Source organism: Pan paniscus, chromosome 16 (genome assembly GCF_029289425.2).
Source record: "Pan paniscus chromosome 16, NHGRI_mPanPan1-v2.0_pri, whole genome shotgun sequence".
Taxonomy (NCBI): Eukaryota; Metazoa; Chordata; class Mammalia; order Primates; family Hominidae; genus Pan; species Pan paniscus.
The window spans coordinates 39,232,618-39,249,414 of record NC_073265.2 but is presented as its reverse complement, the minus strand read 5'-3'; the positions used below and the strand labels follow the sequence as shown (position 1 = coordinate 39,249,414).

General features: G+C 37.3%; 1 protein-coding gene across 1 annotated transcript in view; it reads left to right on the top strand.

The window, feature by feature from the left end:
- ATP8B4 (ATPase phospholipid transporting 8B4 (putative)) overlaps positions 1–16,797 on the top strand; it is a 266,536-nt gene that overhangs the window by 112,710 nt on the left and 137,029 nt on the right. The window contains exons 9-11 of the mRNA XM_063596635.1: positions 165–237; positions 8,862–8,932; positions 14,329–14,411. Coding sequence (XP_063452705.1) covers positions 165–237; positions 8,862–8,932; positions 14,329–14,411 — 227 coding nt within the window. The remainder of the gene's footprint in view (positions 1–164; positions 238–8,861; positions 8,933–14,328; positions 14,412–16,797) is intronic.

The following is a 16,797-nucleotide window of genomic DNA, read 5'->3' as shown; positions in this document are numbered from 1 at the left end:
CTGGGCCTTTGTTCCCGTGTTAATGTAAGACCATTTTGAATTAACATACTAGGAAAGTCTTGCCTGCTTCCTCTGTTATATGATGCTACATTGTGAATACATTCCCTTGGTTATACTTTCAATTCTTCATTCTTGAAGAAAATTAATTTTATTTTTGTTTTTAGACTGCAGAATGAAAAATGGATGAATGTCAAAGTGGGAGACATCATTAAATTAGAAAATAACCAATTTGTTGCTGTAAGTATTCAATATTGTTTGAATAATTTATCTCAGATTAAAGTAGCATATATATGGAAGTATTTACATTTGCAAATTTAGTAAATCCTTACTAATCCAGAATAATTATCATCAGTATGTATTAGTAAAAAGTCTCAATTATGAAATATTTTAAAAGACGTTGATTTATTAGTTTCAATAACTTGGCAACTCACATAAGGTTGAATGAGTATCACCTTGTCCATTTCCCTAGAGATCTTTTAAATTAATCGGAACAAAAGATTTTAAATTAGCCAATATTTGATTTAAATAAGAGTTTTAAAAATGCTCCTGAGTACTTTAAAAAGTCTGCTCTCACGTATTTTGTGATTAGTACTGTTAATATCCTGATTAGTATTGTTAATTTATAGTATATTTGAAAAAAAAATAAGCTAGAGAAAGAGAAAAGATATGGTTCTTCCTTAAAAATTAGAAAATGTTTATTGATTGTGCTGAATTAATAACATGTTATTAATGAGATTTTACTTTATCAAATATATTATAATTTATATACTCAAATGGCCTATGTTATAATTTCCTTAATAAAATTCAAGGGATTAGTCTAATCACTAAAATATATGCAACTAACTATAGTTCAAATTAAATTTAAGGTAACAAAAGTTATTGAGATCAGAGATTAAAAAATTCAAGTTATTGTATTGCTTATGTCAAATATATATTAGATTACATATGAAATTTTTTGTGTTGAGTGCTATTTTGTGTATCAAGTTGAGACATTTTACCACAGGGGAAAAAATATGGCCCCAAGAGTTATTTACAAGAACAACAACTCAGTTAAGAGTCCTAAACATTCACTTTCAGAAACAGTCTTCTTTCATTAATGCACCATCTGTGTATACTGAATTCTCCAGAACAACCCACACTAAGGAGACTACTCAGTAGACAGGCCATTCACAAAAGAGTTCACACTTTCAGTAGAGAAGTGCTTATTTCTCTGGTAACCACAATGCTTTGGAAAATAGCTGGGAACCAAAAATAAACAAAAAGGTGTCGGCAGCCAAAACAGAGGTCTCAAAGTCCACTCTGGTTAAGCTCCTTATAAGCAGAACAGTTTGCCAGGTTCTCACTCGCAATCTATTTACTTTTATTTAAGCCACAATTTAAATTTACTTGTCCATCTTATTTTTCAGCTCATTAAAGATTAGGAATAATACCCTGGAAGGTGGTGTCTGTTAGAACATACTCTGTGCATGGAATCAAGGTAGCTCCAGTGTAAGGGCACTAGATGGGGAACTGGGAGAGAACTGAGGCTTTGCTTCATTCTTTCAGTGACAGTAAAGACTTTATCTTCTTTGTCTTTTGTTTGTCCATGTGTCAGGTAAGATGCTAGACCACTACAGGATCTCAAAAATCCCTTCCATGCTGTGATTCTCTGTCTAAGCTGACACTGGACTATACGATTCTTGCAGGCAAAGCACCTATTGATTTGCCTGTTCTCCAACACTTGGTGCCATGTTCCATCAACAGGGGCATTTGGTAAATGTTGGCTGAATAGTTAAGTGTTGATCTTTGTAAGAAAGAAGACAGGAAAAAAAAGAAAAGTAGATATAAATTTACAAAAATTCAGATGTTCTGGATCAATAGGATACCAGTAAACAGTATCTGCCCTAATTAAAGATCACATATATTCAGGGTTCTTTGTCTAAGAAGAAAGGGCTCCAGGCAACTCATTCGAGTTCTACTCTCAATTAAAATGATTACAGTGAAAGAGTTTTGGTGCTTCTAAGTGGATAACCTTAACTTATAAAAAAGGGACATGTGGAATTCTTAGATGTGTGCATTCAAATGTTTTTGGCAATGATTTCAGCTAGATAGTGTCAGATTATTGAAGAGTTATTAGCATAAACGGATATATGCCACACACTTAACTATCATTTTATTTGGAATAGAATATTTCAGGGGCAATGCTAGGTATGTTTCTACTTCAGGTATTCAGTAAAAACAATGAGTGTTAGGAGCCCCATGAACGTGCTCTAACAAGGGTGAACATCAGACTGGACTCACTTGTTTACTAACGCCATAGTGTGCTGATTTATCACATTTTTAGGAGTGGGTCCAGAAAAGCAGCAGTGAAATCTATGTCTCAAAGCTTTTAACTCTATGGTGCCTCATGGCCAGCAGATCTAGGCTCCAATTGGCCCTCTAGCCTTTATATTTGAATTTGTATTTTCTTTGGTCTTTGTTTTTAATTTGGTTATATTTTCTATATTATGGTATGTGTGCTTACTTGCTATTGCAAAAGCTTCAATGAAGTGAAATACAGAAGGCAAGCACAAGTGCAATTGAAGAGCAGAATTTTGAATTTTAATTAATTTAGATTTAAATAGCTACATGTGATTTGTGGCTACTGTATTAGACACACGGATGTGGCCTTTTATGGTGGTTCCCATGATGGGGTGAGAATGCTTATTTTCCACTCTTCCTCTTGTTATCGTTTGGAGGGACAGCACCAAAATAACACTCTAAGTGTCTTTCATCCAGTTGCTCACGCCTTTCTCCTAGGAGTGACTTCTCTGATTGGTGAGTTTGGGAGCTGGGAGTGGCGCCACATGACCTAGGTGATGCTTCCTTAATTCTTGTTCTCTTTGAGCTGCACCTGTGTGCAGAGAGTCTGTTCTGCTCTGCTCTTCCACGCTATCAATTTTATAGAAGCAAATCCCTGTGGTGGGGGTATTGGGAGGGCCAGGGCAACTTAGAGCTTCCAGCATCTGTGGCTCGATGAGTTTGTCTAACAGGAGTGAAGCCCATTTGGGCCACAGACCTGAAGCCTGGTCTTTATCAGTAATAACAGCTTTATGAAAAAAAGATATTTTTATCTCCATTGTTCTCTGTTTGACTCCTACAAATGTAGTTCTGTTGGCCTAATCTTTGGATAACTGAGGATGGGAGTCCTTCAAATCCACCTCACTGAACCTCTTGATTAGGTAATTTTGTTCAAAGTTTTTCCATGTCTATCTACTCAGCACCTACAAAACCATTTTCAAGGGCAAGAAAATTTTTTTTTTTGGTGAACCATTGGAATCACTTAGGAGTACTAATATATCTCCCTGCACTCTGGTATCAGCTGGCGGGGGCTTCAGAGAGCTTATATTCGGGGGGCAAAACTTACAGGCCCCTGAAAGAGACCCACTTAGGAGTTATACTGAGGTAGATTTGGGGGAAACCAGGTCATGAAGGTCATGAAAACAATTGCTAGCATTGATTGGCCATACGCCACATGCCAGACAATATTAACAAGCACTTCATGTGATTAACTCATTTAATCCTCACATTAGCCCAGTAAGGGCAGGTTACATAGTATCCTTATTGCTCTCACTTTACAGATGAGAAAACAGAGGCACAGTGCCGTCAAACAGCTCGCCAATGGGACATTCAGGAGTTAAGTCTATGCAATGTAGCTCAAGTGCCCCCACTTCTAACCACTACCATTTGCTGTTCCTTACTCCATTGGAACAGTCATCCTCATTGACTTGAGTCTGGGCTACCAGAGTTAGGGGCCCTTGGCTTGGATGCTGGAAGCCAAGTGATCAGAAAATATGTTGTGCCCAGTGCAGATGCATAACTTCTAGCTGTTTGAACTTAGAATTTGCAACCTGATTTATGTCAGTTTATCAGTAAATTTTAAGCAAGGAAAAAAGCTCACCGGAGATTGCCAATTAGCTGGCATATTCAGAAGTTACTTACCTTTTATTTATTTTTATTTATTTTTTTATGTAGGGAACTTCCTTGTTCTGCATTTGTATGTACATTTTAAAATTCAAGAATACTTGTGGGCTGAATTGCTAGAATTCCTAGTTTTTTGGAAGGACCAGGAAAAATGCAGAATATAATTCAGATACCACAAGGAGTCTGACTTGCATCAGAAGAACCAAATAAATTTTGTTAGAAAAACATACTGCAGAGTTCCTGATACCACCGGAACTCGGACCGTGGGAGCCAGGCGTACCTTTTTCCTTCACTGGACAGCAGTACTCTTGTGTTGTTTCACTTTTCTTAGCTGATGGTAGAAATAAAATCCTTACTTGGCATGAGCATATTTGAACATTACTAGAATTGAGTTATTTAGCTTGTTTGAAAAGTCCTTCCTTTCCCTTCACAAAAAGGCATTCACAGAATTGTTGTTTTAAAACCACGGCATTCTTCTGATAGAGGAATTGACAATTTTATTCTTCGGAAATGATAGGGCTAGAAAGATTAATTTGACCTAAACTCCAGGCGTGACTGGGGTGGGCTTTTGCTCTTTCTTGACTCATCAGGGAATTTCATCTGTTCTTTTTCAACACCTATCTTGGACACACTTCCAGAGAGGCCTTTTTTTTTTTTTTGGTGGTCTCATTGCCCTCATTGCTCTTTTAAGTTTTATAACTTCACGTCAGAGTTGCTTGTTGTTCCAACCTATTTGCTGTAAATAAACCATCTCTATCTTTCTATCTCTTTCTGTCTCTCTCTCTGATATATATCTATTTGTCATATTTATATGACAGTAGAAAGTGGGGGTAAAATATTCAGGCAATTTTTTTTTTTACTAGAGGAGCAGCCTGCCTGTTAATAAATTTTATGATGTCCATTATTATTCTCAGCCTTCCTTCTCTTCTTTATCACCATCTTTTTCTTATTCTTCTCAAATCACTGTAATTAGAAAAACAATGATGTATCCCGTACATATTAGTAATCAATATGCATTTATTGGACCTGAAATTTAAATTTTAAATACAAATGTTACCTATTACCATATAAACTTCATTTTAGGATCTCATTCTCATTTTTTGACTCAATGCATGAGCTATTTTGTTTATTTTTATTTTTGGATTAAAATAAAAGATAATGTTGTAGATGATAGAGACGATGAAGAACTCTATGTGTGAGAATGGCCTAAAAAATAAAAGGCGATCCAAAAGTGTTCAACTTAATTCTACAAATTTATCTTTCCATCAGGTCATGGAGCCACAATCCAAATATTCTTTCACCATTGTAGTTTTGATTTTTGAACACCAACAAAGCAAAACAAAACATAAAACAAAGTGAAATACTTTCTGTTTTTCATAGTTGTGTTCCAGTGATTTAGTAGCCCACCAGAGGAAAAGAGCATACATTTTGGGATCAGAAGTTCTAAATTCTAGTTCCAGCTCTGCAATTTAAGCTATGAGTGTCCATGAGGATTGTGTTAAGTCTCTTGGGCCCTTGGGTTCCTCAGTGACTTTGGAAGGGCCATGGGCTTTACATGAGTTAATTTAGTTCTTCTGGTGGGTGTGGTAGAGTCTATTCCTCCCTCACTCCTGGGCCAGATATGACCTCCCGGGTTCCTCATCCATACAATGGGAATAATACTACTCACTCATGGGGTTGTAAAGAGAGTAAAACGACACAATTATGAGAGAGGGTTTTATAAATCCTTAAAGAATTGTACAGCTTTAGGGTGTTATCATTGCTTTACATTTTACTTTATTCTTTAACTCAACAAATATTTATTATGCCTGATAACCCTATGAGGACAATGTCTTTGGCTCTGAGGACCCAAATATGTTCAGTGCATTCTTTTCAGGTTCCCTCTGATGGGAATATTTGTTTTCTGTTGCCCATGGAAGTTGGGGAAGGGGCGTTGTGTTGGAAAACACCGGTTCCTTCATGAAGAACATAGCAGAGCCTCTCCTGGCAGAGCAAGGAGAAAAGGCATGAATAATTCACAAAAGAAAGTAAATATGGGGCATATGATAGGTGGTTCTGATTGGAATTAATGATATCCTGGCCCACTTGTGAGTTTGGATATTCACGCTTTTCCTTTCCTCTTCTTTACTCCTGCTAGTCATTCTGCCTGGGGACTTCCTTTCACTGCATCTAGAATATTCCATGACGCCCTTCCTCAACTACCAACCCAATGTTGCACTCTCATTTGCACTCCTTTCATAGCACTTTGTTAATGAGGCTCTTAGAACCCTTATATTCTGCCTTTATTAAACTATACAAATCCTTGAAGCAAAGAGATTTTTACTCATTTTGGTATCCCTTGCAGTATATGCCTCATACTGCCCAGATTCAAATCCTGACTCCTCCACTTACTGTGTGACCTTGAGGAAGTTACAGAAGCCCTCTGGGCCTTACTTTGCTCATCTGTAAAGTGGAGATAACAATAGGACCTGCGTTACAGGATTTCTGTGAATGTTAAATAAAATAGCGCATGTGAAGCTCTTAGGACGGTGATGGACACATAGTAAACCCTCACTAAATATCAGCTATGTTATTTGGAATCATAAACACCTACACCTGGAACACAAGTTTCTGGATCAACTAGGAATTGGGTCCCCGTAGGATTTACTGGATGAGTCAGCTTGAGGAGGCCTGTTGTGAGACTCAGAGTCCTGGGGAAAGTGGGCCCCAAAATTCATGGGTTGCTCCACTCCTGGCACAGCACTTCTGGCAAATGGGTGACAAGGGATGAGCAGGGCTTTTTCTGCAGCTCTCCTGCCCTTTCCTTTTCAGAATTATGACTGAGTGCACTAGAATATAGGCCTGCCTGCATGACAATGAACGCATTGACCGCTTATCCTCCCAGCCCCGCTGGGCCTTCCCTTCGCACTCCCTCCTCAACCACAATGAATTAACGCCTTGAAGGACGAGGTTAACAAAAGGGAACAGCAGGCCTCAGCAGAGGGACAGGGAGAAGGGAGGATGGATGAAGGGAGTGCAGCAAGGCCATCAAGGAGTAGGAAAGCAGGAGGAAGGTTCAGAGAACATCAAAGAAAAAGCTGGTAACTGGGGAGATGGGCGGAGGTGGGGAAGGTAGGCGTCTTGGTCCTGGAGAGTACAGTGAGCAAGAACAGTTAGCCTGGAACCTATGGGGGTCAGCCTGTGGGAAGCTGGGTCACTGCTCAGGAGAGAATCTGACCGCCAGATGGCAGTGGCGCCTCAGTCACATGTTCCTAGCCAGCTGTGTGCAGGGACTCCACCCCTTGTTTACCACGGTGTGAGTGTGAGTGCAGCCCCACCCAGTCTTTAACAGTAACACTGGATTCGAGTTTCAAAGAAAAGCAGCCCTGGGTACAAATAGGCATCTTTCTCTATATTCAATCACAGATTCTTAGGATTAGAGAATTTTGGATTTTGTTTAAAATGAGCCTTTTAAGCCCAGGGGAGGAGAGGTGCAGGCCCATAGACTGACTGTTAAGGTCTATTGCTGTTTAGTGCCTGGTGCCTGCTTTTATGCATTGAAATTTAAATGTGGGAAATAAGATCAAGGTGAATTTTCAAGAAAAAATTTTTTTTCCTTTAAAATCAGGATGGGTAGTTTTTGGCCCAAGAGCGGCAATCACTTTCTTTATGTGGCTTTCCTCTGTTCACAGTGTGACAAGTCAGAGAATTTCTGCCTCAACAAGCTTCTGTGGCTCTTTGATTCAGAGTTGTGTAAGAGCCTTGGTAATGCAAACCCACTTATTCTTATAGGGGCCGTCACAGGGTATTTTTCCCCAGCTCTGTTTTATCCCAATTTAGACAAAACCACACACACACACACACACACACACACACACACACACACACGCATGCACACCCTATTTTTGAGTTGCAAATTTAAAAGCTTGAGACAATCAAGAAAGTAAGTTGATTCTAAATTTAACCCCCAAGATTCAAGAACAAAGCAATTCTAATGTTTTTAAAAATAAAGGTAAGAAAATATCACAGATTTGGAATGCCAATCATACATTCAGACATAGCTAGAAAATTGTTAGGCTAATGTCTCAAACTAAATTGCTAAAATTTAAGCCAATTCTTTTTAGACATTCAGACCCTTCAAAATTTTATAAAAACACTTATTTTTAAAATAAGTTTAGAAATTTGAAATAAAATCAATAAGCACTTTGCCAATTTAGAGAGCTACCAGGATGCTAAAACTGAATTGTGATAGGTGATATGCAAAGCTCAATTGGACATCAGAATAGAACTGTTTATCTCTGAAAAACCCAAACTACTCAGTATGATTTTTTCCCACTGCCTTTGACTACATTTTCTCTTCTGTCTTGCTGTTTTCCTTAGTCCCTACTTTATCTTAGCTCTCCTCTTTCTTACTCCCTACCATCTTTTACTTTTTTCTTTCCATCTTTATCTCTTTCTTAAGTTCCTTGCCCCTCTTATTTTTATTTTATTTTTTTAGTTTCCTCCATCTATTTCCCTTCTGTCTTTTCCCCATCTCCTTTGCCTGCTCCCTGCTTTTAACTGATGACACTAGGTAATTAAAGTTTGTGCATATATTTCCAATTATTTATTGGAGAGAGTTTTATGTTAGTAATTATCAAAGCAAGAAAATAGAATTTATATGTTTCATTAAAAAAAGGTGAATCAAGTAGCTATTAATTCATATGATAGCTCCTTTCCTTGCTTATGTTGTGATAGTCAAGGGGCATATAAAGGAGGAACAGGGAAGAGGGAGGGTTTGGTTCAGGGCATATGACATAGAGGTAGAACAGGATCTCACTTCTTTTACTCTATTTCTGAGGCTCTGTTGCCTCTTTAGTAGTCAAGAGGTGATATACTGTAGAAGACTTTCAACCAATCTAACTTCTCAAGTATTCTTTTGTTATGATTTTTGAAAATAGGCTGATTTACTTCTCCTATCAAGTAGTGAGCCACATGGTCTCTGTTACGTTGAAACTGCTGAGCTTGATGGGTAAGTTATTAAAATTAGAATAATTTGGTTGGTTTTTAATTTATTTAAAAGTAATGTCTTTAGAGATAAGACTTAACCTTGTTCAGTATCTTCTTGGGAGACATAGGAGTTTACATTGCAAAGTCCACAGTTAATTACTCTACAGTAATTTTGAAACTGTTTTTTCTCTTAAATTTATTTTCTTGCAGAAACAGTGAGCGAAACTTATATACAGGAATAACTTTATACAGAGAATCTTCAGTAAGATTCCTTAGATTTTTTAAAAAAAGTTTTTGCTTGTTTTGATTTCAAGTGATTTTATAGGGAAAATGAGAGGGGTAGAGATCAAGATTCCTTGAGGAGGGAAGGAAGGACTGATGTTACTTTAAAAGGCAACCTTTTGGAACTGTGTCAAATGAAGTCATAGAAAAAGAAGAGAGAAACAGAATATGATGCAGTTTTGATGTTGATATTAATTTAGAATTTAGTTATAGACCATATAGCAGTTCTGTTTTAGAGGATTTAGTTTGTCTGGCATAAAAACATTTATTGAATGCTTACATTTTAATGACACTATGTATTTGTGTTCTTTAGATGGAATTTATCATTTAATCCTGATGTAGGTGCTATGTAATTATGCCCTATTGTACAGACAATGAAATCAAGGCTTAGAGAGCCTAGGTAATTTGTCCAAAACATCTGAAGAGTGAAGCCAGGACTCGAACCTGGCAGTCTGACACCAGAGTCCATGGTTTTAACTGGTGCCTTCCAAATTATTGTCATATTGAGCTATTCAAATAGTGCTTTAGTCTGTGGGACCCTACTTTGGACAGAACAGTTCAGACACAACTAAAACAGTTCTGAGAGGAACATTTATGGCATACATTTGAAAAGAGAAAAATTCTCAAATAAATAATCTCATCATTCATCTAAAAACCCTAGAAAACAGCAAAATAAACCCCAAAGAAGCAGAAGAAAGGAGATAATAAGATAAGAGCAGAAATAAATAGACTTGAAAACAAACAAAAAAAAAAGAAAATCAACGACACAGAGCTAGTTCTTTGGAAACATCAATACAAGTGACAAACCTCTAAGAATACTGATAAAAGAAAAAAAAGGAGAAGACACAAATTAGCATATTATGCATGAACCATGGCAATTTGGTGTAGATCCTGAAGACATTATAAAGGTAAAAAAGAAATACTACAAACAACTGTGCACACATAAAGTTGACAATTTAGAAGAAATGGACCACTTTCTCAAAAAAAAGACTATACACTTAATATGAAATAGATAATTTGAATAGCTCTATAAATATTACAGAAATTGATTTCAAATGTAAAGTATAAAAAGCTTTGAGGAAAAAAATAGGAGGAAATCTTTGAAATCTAGGGCTGTCTGGTCAGATTCTTAGACTTGACACAGAAAACATAATCCATAAAAGGAAAACATTGATAAACTGGACTTCAAGAAATTAAAAATTTTTGTTCCACAGAAGTTCCTGTTAGGAGGACTTAAAGATAAGTTACAGACTGGAAGAAAATATTTGTAAACCATCTATTTGACCAGGGACTTGTATCTTGAATATATTTTTTAAAAACTTCTTAAAACTCAATAGTAAAAAAACAAACCATCCCATTTGAAAATGGGCAAATGACATAAAAGAGACATTTCACCAAAGAGGACGTACAAATGGCAAATAAGCACATGAAAAGATGCTCAACATCATTAGCTACTGAGGAAATACAAGCTAAAACTACAATAAGATCTCACTACAGACCTATCAGAATGGCTAAAATGAAAAAGAGTGACAACTCCAAATGCTAGCAAGGGAGTAGGGAAACAGGATTATTCATACATTGTGGGTGGGAATGTAACATGCTACAATCACTCTGGAAAATGGTTTTGTAGTTTCTTAAAAACTGAACATGCAGTTAACATACAACCCAACAATTTCACCCCTGGGCATTTATCCCAGAGAAATGAAGACATGTTTGTACAAAAACCTGTACATGAATGTTTATGGTGGCTTTATTCATAACATCCAGAAATGAAAACAACTTGAATATCCTTCAATAAGTCAATGGTTGAATAAATTGTGGTACATCCATACCATGGAATACTACTTAGCAATGAAAATCAGTGAACTACTGATACATGTAACACTCTGGATGAATCTTCAGAGAATTATACTGACAAAAAATAGCCAATCCCAAAGGTCACATACAGTATAATTCTGTTTATAAAATTTTTGCCTTTTGAAAAGGCAAAATCATGGAAATAGAGAACAGATTAGTAGTTTCCAGGTGTTAAGATGGGGTGGGAAAGGCAGGGAGGTGGGTACGGCTATGGAGCACAACCTGAGGGATCCCGCAGTGATAGAAATGTTCTGTATCTTAACTATTTCAATATCAATATCGTGGTTGTGATATTATACTATATTTTGCAAGATGTGAAACTGTAGTAAGATGCAATTCTGAATAAGGGGTACACAGCATCTTTTGGTATTGTTTCTTATGCTGAAAATCACTTTGAAGTTTATCAAGATACTCAGGCAGATTAAGCAAGAGTGTGGAATGACAATGAAGGCATTAATCAGGAGTCCTGGAAAATACTTTTTTTAAAATTTCATTTTATTATTATTATACTTTAAGTTTTAGGGTACATGTGCACAATGTACAGGTTAGTTACATATGTATACATGTGCCATGCTGGTGTGCTGCACCCATTAACTCGTCATTTAGCATTAGGTATATCTCCTAAAGCTATCCCTCCCCCCTCCCCCCACCCCACAACAGTCCCCAGAGTGTGATGTTCCCCTTCCTGTGTCCATGTGTTCTCATTGTTCAGTTCCCACCTATGAGTGAGAATATGCAGTGTTTGGTTTTTTGTTCTTGCGATAGTTTACTGAGAATGATGATTTCCAATTTCATCCATGTCCCTACAAAGGACATGAACTCATCATTTTTTTTTTTGGCTGCATAGTATTCCATGGTGTATATGTGCCACATTTTCTTAATCCAATCTATCATTGTTGGACATTTGGGTTGGTTCCAAGTCTTTGCTATTGTGAATAGTGCCGCAATAAACATGTGTGCATGTGTCTTTATAGCAGCATGATTTATCTACAACTATCTGATATTTGACAAACCTGAGAAAAACAAGCAATGGGGAAAGGATTCCCTATTTAATAAATGGTGCTGGGAAAACTGGCTAGCCATATGTAGAAAGCTGAAACTGGATCCCTTCCTTACACCTTATACAAAAATTAATTCAAGATGGATTAAAGACTTAAACATTAGACCTAAAACCATAAAAACCCTAGAAGAAAACCTAAGCATTACCACTCAGGACATAGGCATGGGCAAGGACTTCATGTCTAAAACACCAAGAGCAATGGCAACAAAAGCCAAAATTGACAAATGGGATCTAATTAAACTAAAGAGCTTCTGCACAGCAAAAGAAACTACCATCAGAGTGAACAGGCAACTACAAAATGGGAGACAATTTTCGCAACCTACTCATCTGACAAAGGACTGATATCCAGAATCTACAATGAACTCAAACAAATTTACAAGAAAAAAACAAACAACCTCATCAAAAAGTGGGTGAAGGACATGAACAGACACTTCTCAAAAGAAGACATTTATGCAGCCAAAAAACACGTGAAAAAATGCTCACCATCACTGGCCATCAGAGAAATGCAAATCGAAACTACAATGAGATACCATCTCACACCAGTTAGAATGGCAATCATTAAAAAGTCAGGAAACAACAGGTGCTGGAGAGGATGTGGAGAAATAGGAACACTTTTACACTGTTGGTGGGACTGTAAACTAGTTCAACCCTTGTGGAAGTCAGTGTGGCGATTCCTCAGGGATCTAGAACTAGAAATACCATTTGACTCAGCCATCCCATTACTGGGTATATACCCAAAGGAAAATACTTTTTAAAAGTATCAGGAAGGCCTGTGTGTGATTATTCTTCCTCTTTTGTTTTTTCACATTTGAAGGTAGAACTGAGATAGTGGAGAGGATCCTGAGGAAGTAATTCAAAATGATGATAAACTTTGATAAATTACATGACGTAGATTAGGGCTAAAGAACTAGGGCTGTCTGGCTTTTTTGGTGTGACTATTTCAGTTATTTGAACAGTTGTTTAAATGGATGGACATGTTGGCCCTTTAGCCTCTATACCACTTATCTCACTCTTGTCCGTCAAGCCCAGCTCAATTTCTGCTTCATCTATGAAGTTCTTGACTATCTCAATTCCTACTCATCTCTGCGTCCTAGAAATCAGCAGGTTTTGATTAATAAGATTACTTTTAAGCAAACTAGCTTGAATTATACATCCAACTTAGGCTTTCCTGAAGAAAGCTATTTTAGCAATGGGTATTCCTTGAGTTGGACTCATATTGTCCTACATCATTGTGAAATTCATTTACGGAAGGTTAAGATTGGATGCCTTCTTAGGTACCTGCTTTTTGGCTGTCTAAAATGAGTTATTTCATGGGTTTGCACAAAATTCCACACAGTGATGTTTGCTTTTTTACCTACCACTCGTTTTCCCCAAGAGGATTGTCATACTCTTGGGGCAGCATTGCGTATCTTGGGTGACTAGGGTATGTATTTAATCAATATTTGTTGACTGAAGGAAAGTACCACTAAACATTTGCATAAAAGATAGAACTCTGATAGCTGATCTTAAGCTACAGTATAAGAGAATTAGGCTGAATTCAGTGAGAAAACTGGGATGGCAAGCCCTTAAAACAAGACGTAAGTGATGGCCATAGAATCTTAACTGCTAGCCATTTATGAATATCAGAGAGCCATCTGTCCAAAATATGTGTGGTCTCACCTATAAGAAGATGCCCAACTCACTGTGACTTGCTGAGCTTGTCTAGGTTGTCTATTTTAGACTTACGGGTTTCTTGGATTGATTCTCTAAGAAAATGAAAGCTGTATTCCCTTTCCCATTTAAATTTCAGCTACTGTGAAATTAGTCATGACCATTTTTTGCAAGTAAAACTCCTATGTAGATAGTAGACTCTGGAGTGATATTAGCCTCCTTTATTTGGCAACTGTGTTCCAATTCTGAATGTGTTTTGTAACTCATGCATGATGTCTGAGTAGGTTCAAATGAAACCATATTTGTTATGTCCTCTGTTCTTTCAAACTGCAAAACAGATCATTGTGTTGTTATAAAGATGTGCCATGGGTAGAATGCCAACTCTTTGGAGCCCAAGAAGCCCTGCCCACTTTCCTGAAACAGTGAGCGAAGTGTGAATGACATTCAAAGGAGAGTTTCTTGGATCTCTTGGGTTTGGCTTTGCATGTGCTACACCCACCTGACTGCTTTGGTAGGATGCTGTTGGGCTGTTCCATATAAAAATTCATGTCATGTCAATAATTTCACAGGGAAACGAACCTAAAAGTCCGCCATGCACTATCAGTTACTTCAGAACTTGGAGCAGATATCAGCAGACTTGCAGGGTTTGATGGTAAGTATTTTAAACAGATAAACAAACAAAAATCTCAAACCCGAAAAGCAATGCAACAAAGTAATGTGAGATCCAATTTATGTTTCTTTTTATTTGGTGGAAGGACATAAAATTCTCCAGGCATCAAAGCCTGTAATTTCTTCGCACGCTAAAAAGAGTAAAAATGTTTGCCAAGGAGAGAATGGCTTTATCAGTTCATCGTTCATTTCATGCTTGTTTCCTTTTTAAATATCATTTACTTCAATCCCATAATACCCTTTACTTGCTTGATGTTGGCCTCCCTGAAGCCATATACAGACTTGCTGGGGAGAAATATTGGCCACCCTTGTATTTCTAGTTCTAGGTCTAACCACCCATCCATTTCCTGGCTCCATAACAAAGACTAACTAGGAGACCTCAAACTTCATGAAGACAGTCATCCTGCCTCATGTATTTCTGTACCTTGCACGGCGCTTAGCATAATGTCTTGAAGATATTAGGTGTTCAAGAAGAATATTCTGATTTATTAATCAGTTGGTCATCTGTTGACTTTTATTTTAGACCATGGTTTTAGTATTTCCATCTTCATACCATTCAGCTGGTCCCCGATCTTCAGTATAATCTCTCTTGCCTTTCCTTTTCTACCTATATCTTGTTCTATTCTGTTAAAGTTATTCTTAAGTAGTCATGGAACAACCTCTAGATGTTGTCCATTCTAAGGATATCTGCATGTATGATTAAGATACCGCAGAGCAACACAATACTTCAAGAGTCAAAGGAAAGAGACACTGATTGTAGGATTTTAGGCAACATAATAGGCTGCAGAGAGAATCTCTGGAGTCTCCCTTTCACTCCTCAGTGGTCTCCTGCTTTACCCACTTGACAGTCTGGCCCAGAGTATTAGTATATCCATACAGATTGGCTTTATTTACTAATGGATTTTCATGAGTTTGAGACAATCTTTCAAAATGTGTTTTTGGGGGATCCACTTAGGGAAAACATGGACAAGGGTATTAGCATAATCACATGAGTTAAAGCACAGGCAAGTTTATATTTTAAAGTTTCTCCAGTGCAGAGCTTAGAGCTCCTATTGCCTGTGCTTTGCAATTGCTTGTAAACTCTGTCTGGATTCTGTTAATATTTTAATCTCTCTTAAATGAGTGCTTTTATAACAGATGTTTATAGAAAAAAAAATTCCTCCGAATTGAGATTGAAGTCAGAGAGTAGCCAGGAAACTGAATGGTCCAAGAAATATTTTGATTAGAATAAAACAAATTATACATTTTCTACTAAGTAATTTTTTCAATGAAATTTTACTGTTATGTGAATCCAAGAAAAGTAAATTGTGTTCATGAATCAAAATACTTGCTTAAAATACCTCATTGAATATTCATGGAGTCCCAAAAAGGCCATCTAAATATAATTTACTATTACTCATTTCTTTCCTGGCAGAATTTACCTTTATACCTCTATTGATCTACGAGGAGGTAGAAATTCATGATTTTTAGTGTTGCTAATCATCAAAAAGCAGAACATGATTGTTAGCAATTATTTAGGTCCCATTCTTTCCTAGATGCTTGCTCAGATAGGCTACACTATGATGCAGTTATAAACAGCCCTGCAATCTTAGTGGCATAAACACAGTAAAGGCTTATTCTTGCTCATGTCACATTCTTAGTGGGTTGGGTGGCCTTCTCCATCATGGAGCCACAGTATCTGGACTAATGGCATCTGAGATCACTGCATTGGGCTAAGGGTAAGATGAAAGAGACACAATGGTTTTTAAATTCTTCTTCCTCTTATAGTTCATTGGCTAACATTGTCACCTGGCCCTGACTTAACTGCAAGGGAGGCTAGGAAATAACAAGTATGAATACTTGTTGAGCATTAACTGTCTCTACCACACCCTTCAAGAATCATGGCCATGTAAGTTGATGCCAGGATAATGCATAAGGAGCCAGGCTGGATTAGGTGGATTTCTTACATGGAACTGCAGGACTGGGGTTAAGCATCCCTCTCCTCAGCATGACTCCTTATACTCTCAATCCACCATACCCTGCTTGGCTTTTTCTTCTTCTTATAGCACTTAGCACTGTCTGGCATACTGGATAATTCATTTATTTTTAAAGTTAATTATTTATTGTCCATCTTTATCTGCTTCAGTGTAAGCTACACAAGGATCTTTGTTTTATTCACTGATGTACGCCAAGCTTCTAGAACAACATCTAGCACATAGTAGGTACTCAGTAAATCCCTGCTGGATGAATAAATAAATAGTTACAAATCCCACTGGGGGACCGAGAGGAAGACTAGCGTCAGGCCCCAAAAAGACATGGGAGGGCAAAGGAAAGTCCTAACGTAAAGAGACTGGGAAGAGAGTGTGAAACAATGGGGTGAGGAGGAAGCT